This window comes from Fukomys damarensis, unplaced genomic scaffold (genome assembly GCF_012274545.1).
Source record: "Fukomys damarensis isolate Sample0158 unplaced genomic scaffold, DMR_v1.0_HiC HiC_scaffold_38, whole genome shotgun sequence".
NCBI lineage: Eukaryota > Metazoa > Chordata > Mammalia > Rodentia > Bathyergidae > Fukomys > Fukomys damarensis.
In genome coordinates, this window is record NW_022900950.1 from 66633214 (window position 1) to 66643691 (window position 10478).

General features: G+C 38.7%; 1 protein-coding gene and 1 long non-coding RNA gene across 4 annotated transcripts in view; one reads left to right on the forward strand and one right to left on the reverse strand.

The window, feature by feature from the left end:
• LOC104853080 overlaps positions 1–10468 on the reverse strand; it is a 113817-nt gene extending 103349 nt beyond the window's left edge. For both annotated transcript variants that reach the window (XR_004515695.1, XR_004515696.1), the window contains exon 1: positions 10343–10468. This is a non-coding gene — a long non-coding RNA (uncharacterized LOC104853080). The remainder of the gene's footprint in view (positions 1–10342) is intronic.
• Positions 1–10478, forward strand: part of Ednra (endothelin receptor type A) — a 55318-nt gene that overhangs the window by 30468 nt on the left and 14372 nt on the right. For both annotated transcript variants that reach the window (XM_010610913.1, XM_010610914.1), the window contains exon 3: positions 1454–1581. In XM_010610913.1, the coding sequence (XP_010609215.1) occupies positions 1454–1581 (128 nt within the window). The remainder of the gene's footprint in view (positions 1–1453; positions 1582–10478) is intronic.

Below are 10478 nucleotides of genomic sequence, written 5' to 3' on the forward strand. Positions count from 1 at the left end.
TTTTTTTTTTTTTTTTTTTTTGAGACAGGGTTTCACTATGTAGTTCAGACTGACCTGGAACTCACTATGTAGCCCAGCAGGCTGGTCTCGAACTCACAGCGATCCTCCTGCCTCAGCCTCCCGAGTGCTGGGATTACAGGTGTGAGCCACCACGCCCGGCTTAAAATTCTGATTTTGTATCTTTGGGGAACTGGGCTCCCAGCCTCTTTCAATGGGATCATGTTAATGACCATAGCAACCATGAAATTAACCCTCATATAATCTTGCAGAAGTAGTAAAACAGAAATTGAAAGCCCAACTGAGACTTTGTAAAAAGCACTGTGCAGAGAAGGAGGAGGAGAAGGAGGAGAGGAAGAGAAAGAGGAGGAAGAAGATAGGAGGGGGGTGAGGGGGAGGGGAAGAGAAGGAAGAAGAAGGAGAAGAAGAAAAAACAAATCTGCCAAATCAGTAGGATACTGTTGCCATTGAATAGCGTAAGTTTAAATGCTGAGTCACTAAGCAAAAGCTAGGAAGGAAATCAATACCACTTTTACTCTTCAAAAGGTATCATACATTCAGCAGGGTCATTACTCTCCCTGATACAGAAATGATTTAAACCCATGTTCCTGGTAGAATACCATGGCCACTATACAGTGTTCACACATATCCCCCACCCCCTGCCTTGGGAAGATTTTAAACTGTCACCATGAAACAATGGACTTTCCATGTAAACATATCACAGTAACCTTATTCTTCTGTAGATAAGGAGAAATTTAAACTTACATAAAGATGAACTTCTTAGGTCACATGCACTGAAGGAGAGTCAGGCCCTTAAGCACAAAGGAAATGTTAAGTGTTGACCAGCAGGTCAAATCAAAACATCATGACCACTTCAGTTTGCTAGTATTCTCCATAATCTCTCACTTATAGTTTTGGCTGTTTATCCAGAGATAATATAATCTTCCAGTGCCACTAGTTGAAATGACTTGCTCTATTCATGGGTTAGTAAGGTTTCATAAGAGAGTACTTATTGCCTGCTTCTCAGTTAAACTGGTAGCCAAAACCCCAGATTGCCTTTACTCATTAAAAAGTAGGCAAAATAACAACTTCGTATGAAAGCAAATTCTACTTTGTATTACATATTTCGTGTATAATATGTATTTAATATTCAAAATAATTTACTATATTGCCATAATTTATATTATCTATTCAATAAATATGTGTTATAATATTAAAATATGTAAATAATTATAATCTAAGATTATATTATCCATATCTTTCGAGGCCCAAAATTATTGGGTCTCAAAAACATGAGATAAAAAAACAATGCGAGCAATACTCTACCACTACATGCTAGTTGAAAGCAAAATGAATATAACGTTTAGAAGTTAGGATGTGTAACTAGAAATATAAAATATTCCACATATTCCAAGCCAGCTCTGCCATTTCTCATAGCCGTGTCTCCTTTTCTCAGCTGTTGGCGGGACGCTGGCCTTTTGAGCACAATAACATTGGCATTTTTCTGTGCAAGCTCTTCCCCTTCCTGCAGAAGTCCTCCGTGGGGATCACCGTCCTCAATCTCTGTGCTCTTAGCATCGACAGGTAAGGTACTTCCTTTCCTTTGTGTTTCTGGTGGGTTTAGAGAAACATTTTCCTCAAAAAGTCAAGAGAGTTGGCACCCAGAGCAGTGTAATGGAGTATACCATCAAAACCTTGCCTGTATGATTTTAAATTGCTTCAGACATTTGCTGACATTAGTCATCTGTGCCTTGGGTGATGTGCACCTACAATATTTTCCCGATAATATGCAGTTGGAGATTACACTTTGGGCCACATACATGCTAGGCAAGTACTCTACCACTGAGCTACATCCCCAACCTTAATTTTTAAAATGTAACTTTAAACAAGAAAGTAATCATGACACTTAGCAGAAGGAACAATGTATTCTACACACATTCTTCCTGTATATTATTAAATGTTATAAGCTACAGTATTTCAAACAATGTAGTACAAATCTTCATACACTGCAAAATCAAAGGAAATCCGAAATAAGCACTGGAGCACACAGACATGTCATACGGGCTGAAATCACTTTGAACCTAACGGGAAAAGGGAAAGGTTCTTTTGGAAGTAGTGTTAGGATTCTCTTAGAAGTAGTAGTCATTGAAAAAAAGCATGTTAAAAAATCTTATAAATACTATTATCAGTAATAATATTTATAATAATTGCCAGTTATTGATATTAGTGTCAGGCCCTGTTATAAATATTTCACAGAAACTACTTTTATTTAACTGTGATACAAGCTATAATTATCCCCATTTTACAGATAAGCAAGCTGGGGTTGAAATAGGTTAATCCCATCCCCATGCCTACTAAGCGTTGGTGACAGTAATCAAACGTAGGTGGTCTTCCTTCTTAACAACTATACTGACGCATGTAAAAATTCAACCCTAAAGCAGTATAAAAAAATAAACTAGCATCACCTGGATCTCTGGAAAAGAAAGAACTTCTGAATTAAGAAGAATGATAGAAATTCTTAATGAAATTACAAGTGTATTTCAAGAGATGAAATTTTTAAAATTCAGATCAAGTAGTCATAAAATTCAAAAATAAATGAGTAAAATAATAAGCAGGGGAAAATATTTGTCACTTTCTACAGGCCCAGCACTGGCCTCTCCTCACCCTTTACTTCTGCCCCCTCTTTCTTCCTCGGGGGAACCTCACAGGCTCTTCCTTCTGACATTCAACCAGCCCCAGTGTAAATCTCACCTCCGTTCAGGGAGACATGGCTTACTTAAGCCATAGATTTCCTATTTCTGGGATGGGGTCCCTACACCACACCACCTCCCCTTCCCATCTCATGCATGGAGAAACATGAACTACGTGTTCTACCACATGAACCAGCATATAGCAAGTGAAATGTGAGTCGTTCTTCATCAGAAAAAGAAAAATAATAATGCCAAGAATATATTTCTTTAAAACTTGGTATGACTTTTAGACCAAGGAGATAATGAAATGTTTGAAATCTACTCCCACAAAAATCACCCTTAGTCCAGGAGGTTTTTTTCTTGGTAATAGATCCTTTCTAGATCTATTCTTTATCCTTTTTACATTTAATTTGGTATTGGCTCTAAGCTTTGGAACCTATATATAAAGAATCTATTTGAAATTTCTATTTAAGAAGCTTTTGCACTTGAGAATGAATCATTCTCAATTCCTGAAGATACCATTTGCTTTGAGTCTTTCTTTGATTGTAGTATACCCTATGAGCACACACACACACACACACACACACACACACACACACACACACACACCGCTTTTAAAAAAAGCAAGCAACAGACAGAAATTGGACCCTGTTGTAAAACAGTTTGCACTTTCATTGTCTGAAATGAGTAAAATTATATCCCAGGAAATCTTGAGTTCCCATGATTTTATATATTTTGTAAAATATAATTTTCATTTCAAAGTTATTTTAAGGGAAATTAATGAGAGAAACTTTATATCTAAGTTCTACAGAACTTCTTACTTCATTAAACACTCAATGATTAGAGAATGCTGTAAGATCAAAAAAACTTTGTAGCTTTCTATCAGTTTTTAATCTGAATACAACAAACAAGACAATGAGAAAGTGACAGAAGGAACTTTCATTGTTCAAGTGTGATTTGTCTCAGTTGAATTTTTTTCTAATTCCTCCTCAAATTTAACTTTTTATTTGCCTTTAATTTTACATCCTTTTGTACCTTATGAAAAAAAAATAGGAATTTTGAAAAAAGGATGAAGAAATTTGGAAATAAATTTTGACCCATAACCAGCTTTATGAGTAAAATAACTTTTTAAAGGCTAAGGTAGTATACTTTTAAAATGAATGACTGTTTCCCAACAAAATATGAGTAATCAGATATTACCAACAATCACAACCAAAACAGGTTTTCTGGCACGGTAGGGAAAAGCTTTGCGTCACTTAGACTCAGAGGGAGAGAGCAAGATGGGGAGGCAAATTCAAAGCTGTTCTTGGTGAAGTTAACAGTTGTTTTTAAAGTAGGAGAAAATGACAGGGTCAGGCCATCAAAAGGCCTGGGTACGGATCCAACTTATAGTTAGAAGATGTCTGGGGAAGCAGGCCATAAAACGATAAAGCTCTTTTAACAGCTATTCTAGTCTGAAGTATAATTAGACACCTGGAAAAGTTGCAAAGCTCCGGTAATAAGGCTGCTTGGTTTTATATGCGTCACATTCAAAAACAGATGTCAGGCCTTCAGCCATCGTTTCAGATATGCACTCTGTGGTCTCCATGATATTCTCAAAGGATTATCCTCATTTGCAGAGCATGAAAATAGTCCTCTGAAAAAAGCTTCATCGGTCTTTAGACTTGGACTTCTTCCTGTGTTATAATTTTCTATTTCTGTGTAACAATAATGAAGACACTGGAAAAGTGGCTGAGACAAAAGAAAGGAGCAGGGAACTGGACAAAATCCAACACAGGCTAGGGCAGCTCAGGATCTCACTCGGGGTCTGCTCCCCGTGGCATGCGGTTTTATCTTACTGTATCGTCAAGATCAGGCAATCGGTTGATTTTGTGCTACCCTGTTTCTTTTTGATAACTACCCCCAAACTTAACAGTTTTAAATCACCACTTTATCGAATTTCACCATGTTATGAGTCAGGAATTTGGGCACTCTTCTGCAACTTGTCACTTCAGCTGGAGTCACTGGGCTTTCCGCTGACACTGAGCCTGTCTAATAGGTGCAAGGCTCACATGCCTGGCACCTTGACAGGGAAAGCTGGCAGTCTGAGCTCAATGGCACTCATCTCCCTCTCTGCATGGCCTCAAGGCCCCTTAATATTTCACTCCAACAAGCACAGGCCGAACGTGGAGCCTGCTACTCAGTTTAGAGGCCAGAGGCCTGTGCTCAGTTGGTGGAAGCAGTCACAGGTCAGCTCAATCCCATTTAAGAATCAGCCTCACTCTCCCTGCTCTCCTTCCCTCCCCTGCCCTCCCCTCAGCTTTCTTTTACTTCGGACCTCTTGGCTTCTTCCTAAAATCCCTCCTGCTAACATCTTGCCTCCAAACCTCTGTGTGATAATAGATTTGTTTATTGTTGTAGTCAGGGTCTGCAAGATGATAGATTTAATACAGGACACATAATTTATAGAGTTATTTTATAGTATTCACTCAAGAAGTCAAATGCAGAGGCTTGCAAGAGATAGACCTGAAGGATCCAGTTGAGGGCCTGGATTCCACAGCAATGTCCTGCACAAGTTGAGCTGAAGGCCTAGAGCCCAAGGCAGTGTCCTCCATGAGTCCAGGCAAAGGCCCAGAGCCCAAGGCCATGTCTCATGCAAGTCTGTGAGCTGCTTTGAGAAGGCCCACAGGCCAGTGGTAAAAGCTGGAAATCCTGCACCAGTGGGGTGAAGGATCTGAGCCACCAGGGTGAGGGATCTACTTTGGAATCAAGAAGCAACGCTCAAGGTGAAGACCAAAGCTCCCCTGAAGAGAACAGCAGCCATTCCCAGCCACAACAAGGACCTGAGCTCCTCCTCCCATGAGAACAGCCAAGCTCGCATCAGGAAAACCAGCCATGGCAAGCTTCTCCAAGAAAATCAACAGCCCATGATCTTCCCCTCCAAGTCTCTTTTTGTGCCAGTGGCAACAGTCCTCAGGTGGGTCTTCCACACCCAGACTGTGCTGATTCAGGTCAGCGGGGTGTTCCAAGTTGACCATTAGTTAACCCACCACATCTGTCATACAAGACGTATAAATCAAAATCAACCACTACAAATCTTAACTTGCTATTAACTGAAGATGTGTAAAAGTAAAGACAGAAGTGCCAGCTTACTTTATGGAAGTGACAAGATTAAAGAGAAACTAAGAAATTCTAATTCAGGCAAGGATTCATCAACAGGCACCTGTTAGCTGCCTTTAATTCCCTTGATCCAGAAACCCCGCTAAAGATAACCCACCCACCTGGGAAAATCAGAGCGAGAAAAAAATCTATATCTACAATATGTTTATAATCATGAAACACTAGATGTTACTAAAGCGATGTCTTTTGAATTTAATTTATGTTTTGTAAGTTTTAAAAGTTTTTTTTAACTATAAAATTTTTCAAATGCACTGGCTTATGCCAGATCTATAAAGATCTGATAAACATGCATAAAAGATTTCTGGCTTTGAAAGCATATAAAAATCTACTTATAGACATGCATAATAACAAACATCGCTATACAAACACAACATATAATTTATCTTTTTATTTGGACACATCACATGACAGAGTACAAGCTGACATAATGGAAAAAAGACTCCCCTGGGAATCAGCACACCAGAGCCCTGACCCAGGCTCCCCGTACTGGAGGACAGGAAACAAGGCAGAGAATGGAACAGCATACAATCAGATTCCCAATCGCTGCAGTCCCACCTGGAACATGAAGGGAAGAAAAAATCCACCCAAAGGCTCTTCCTTGTTTTCAAATTATTTCATTCTTGGTTTCGAAAGTATTCATTTTTTTCTCTGTTGCCTGACTCCTGGCTAGTTTAAAAAGTGGGAAAATGCTCAGAACGTAAAGCACCATTGACTCCAACTGATTAAGTAAGACTAAAATGTATGCAAGCAGCCACCAAAACAACAGAAAGACACTTCATTCAGCAGATATTTTTGTGTGGGACCTGTCTTTATAAGTACAGTAAACAAACACTCATGGGATTTATATTCTAAAGGAAAGGGACATAAACAATAAACAAAATTAATAAAATATTTGGTCAATCACCAAATGGAGAAAAATAAATCAAAGTAAGACAGGATAATTCTGCAGGGGCAATAAGAAATTTGAAGCAGGGTATCCAGGGAAGGCTTCCATGAAAATATTAACTTAGTGGAGATCTGCAAGAAGAGACAAGCAGCTCTGAAGAAACGTTTTGAGTAGAACTTTGTGACTTCCCAGAGCGTAGGAAATCACTGGGAGGAGTGGAGCAGAGAAAGTCCTAATCTGACTTAGTAGGCTCATTCCCTCTGCTGTGTCCATGGTAGGCTTTGGCCAGTTAGGAAGCTGTTGCAATAATGCAGGCAGAATAATAACAGGCAAACTGCTAACAAGTTTGTGTATCTGGATAGATCTTGAAGGAAGACACTGTATGATTTACAAAAGGACTGGACGTGTGATGGAAGAGTAGAGACAAACGCCAGATTTGGGTCTGAGGCAGTAAGCACCAGGGAACGGACAGGTTGGGGCAGGCCTAGGCTGGGCCAGCTGAATGTCATGAATGGACATTCCTGTGATGTCCTACTCCAGCTCTCAAGCAGGAAGTTGAGTGTACACCTGTTGAGTTGGACATGAAACTGGAGATCACTGGGAAAGTAGAGGTAGAAAAGAGGTCCAAGGACTGGTGCCTAGGAGAAATCCAGGCTAAGAATCTAGGAATGGGATAGGATCTACATAAGGACATGAGAACGAGTGGATGGTAAGACTGGAAGAAAACCAGGAGAATGTGGCAGAGTATAAGTGAAGATAGCGTTTAAAGATCAGGATCCATTTTTGGAGAAGAAGTGGTTAGATCTAAACTCATAGATGTTGTGCAAGTGAAGATATATACACCAACTAGACTGAAAGCTGTTTATAAACCACATCTAGGAAGAAGAATATATTTGTTACGTGTGTCTTAGTCACAATCATCTAAATAGAAATACATCTTGGAACATCCAGGAATTTACATTTTCCACACCTTTCCCCACACCTTTCCCAATGCCACCACCACCACATCCATATCACAAATTATTGTTTTCAATTATTCCTTTTGGCATTCTCCTTATTTCATAAAGATATTATCAAGATCAGCATAATTACTAATGGAAAATATTCTAGTTCTTCATATGAGTTAATGAAGACTGATTATAAATCCTTTTCTAAAGTAGACATTAGAAATTAATTTTACATATATAAAATACATTTAATTTACATTCGATATGAGTGCATGTGTATATGTGTATACTGATCAACTTTTTATCACTGTGGCAAGATACCTGAGATCACCAACTCATAAGAAACAAAAATCTCTTGCTGGCTCACAGTTTTGGAGGTCTCTGGCCATGACTGACTTGCCCTTTGCCTTTGGGCCTGTGGCAGCACAGTACATCATGGTGGGAGCACAAGGCAAAGAAAGAAGAGTAAGATACTGGCATCCCCAAATCCCCTCAAAGGGCACAAAACCAGTGAACTAAATTACTCCAACTAAACCTAACCTTTCAAAGTTTCCACTACCCCACAACAGCTCGACAGATGGTGGAAAATGCCTGTGCTACACTGGCCTTTGGGAGGCACTTATCTAAAGTACAGCGAGGTATGATATTCTGCAAACTCATGGCATGTTACCAAATGGAGATGGTTTGAGAATATATTCATCAAAATCACATGCTGGTAACATTTACTTAGTTACCACCTTCCATCCTAAATCCTGCCTTAAGAAATCTGGCCTTCTTACTCTCTGATGAGAAAAAGTGGTGGTGCACACCTGTATTCCCAGCACTTGGGAAGCTAAGGCAGGAGGATTATAAATTTAAGCCCTTCTAAACTACATAGCAAGCTCAAATCCATCCTGGATTATTTAGCATCACTCTGTCTAAAAAAAAAAAAAAAGATCTAGGCATGGTGGTTTGTGCTTATGCTGGGAGGGAGACTGAAGCAGGAGGATCACAAGTTTAAATCAACTTGTACAGTTTGCCAAGACCTTGTCTCAAGAATATAAAAAATAAAAAAGGGCTGGGGATATAGCTCAGTGTAGAGATCCCTAGGTTTGATTCCCAATGCCACCACCACCACAAAAAGGAAAAAAAAATGTATTCAAATCACCCAACCAAGGTTAGTGAAGGGGAGAAGAAATAGATACAACTCATTTGACAGCCTTAGGATAAGACATTTCATTTAGATTTTACTGGACACCAGCCTGCCAGTTCAGTAAGGCAATGAAGAAAAGCAAACAGAAATGGAAAGCAAAATAAAGAGCAATCTTTATCTACCTGGACATAATCATAAATTTTAAAATGCAATCTTGGCTATATCATAAAAGGATTTTCTTTGCCTAAGCATAGCCGTGTTTTATTCCATTAGAAACTAATCTGAATTTTTCTGGAGATTTTTATTGTACAGAAAAGCTAATTTATTCTAAAAGCATTCTGCAAAATATTTCTCCAGCAAATTGAAGTAGATATATGCCATATGACATCATTAGAACTTACCTAAATCTAGAGATTCTAGTCTATCAGAGATTCTGGTAATGAACTAGGCCTCATAATTCCTTGGAGTTATGTTTTCACAGACATGCCATGTAGACATACTGAGTATGTGCACCAAATATAAATGATAAGGGCTCTTCTTGGTGGAAATGGATAGCATCTTTGTGGCCTTAGCTTGACAGATTAATCTTCTACACTAAGGTGCATGTCCTGTTAACCCAAATGCACCTGTCTCTAGTGCCCTAGTATGTTTTCCAGCCTTCTTCTGGCACTACCTAATAAAAGCTATAAAAAGAAAATATTTCCTTTCCATTACAATAGCAACAAAAATTTTAAGAATGAAAGCAGAAAAATACCACGCCACATCACAGGTCTTTTCTTAATTATAAATCTAAAAGCAATTAGCATCAGACCATCACATCAGGTCAAAGAGCAAGAGTTTTTCCACTTTCTTCAAAATGTTAAATTTTAAATTATCACTAAAGTACAAAAATAACATAAGCATAAATTCTTAATGACAGAGAGTATTTGACGGACATAATTGTTTAGCTATGTTGCTATCTTATACTCTGTATGACATATTCTTTTCTATTGGATTATAAACCCTAAAGATTATGAACCAAAGTATTTTCAAACTCAGTTTTATATGCTGTAACACAGGACTATAATGGTAGAAATAGTTATTCTTTGACATTTACCAAAAATGTTATTTACTAAAACTGCCACCTATACAACCCCTCTGTGATCATATTTTGAATTTAAAAGAAGGAAGGAAATAATAAAATATCTAAGGTCCCTCAAGAGCATCTAGATCTACTTCCTAGATAATATTGCAAGTTTTCTTGTGCGCGTGTGTGTGTGTGTGTGTGTGTGTGTGTGTTATAGGAGGTTGAACCTTTGCCCTGAGCTACATCCCAAGCCCTTTTTAATTTTTTTATTTTGCAACATGGTCTCACTAAGTCACTAAGCTGCCCAGGCCAAGCTACAATTTGGATTCCTCCTATCTCTGCCTCCCACGTTCTGGAATTACAGGCCCACTAAATTTTCTTTTTTTAATATATAGAGAATAAGATATTACTATAAAAGTACTAGGAGCTTTCACTATCCCTTTCCCATCATCCAGTTTTCCCCACCTTAAAACACACAGGCACACTTCCTTGTTGCCACCACATTCTAATCTCTCTGGAGACTTCACTAGACCTGAAGTATAGGTCTTAAAAGCAAGCCTGAAACAGGCTGGAGTGAACCGAGAGGTAACGGTGGCGGCGC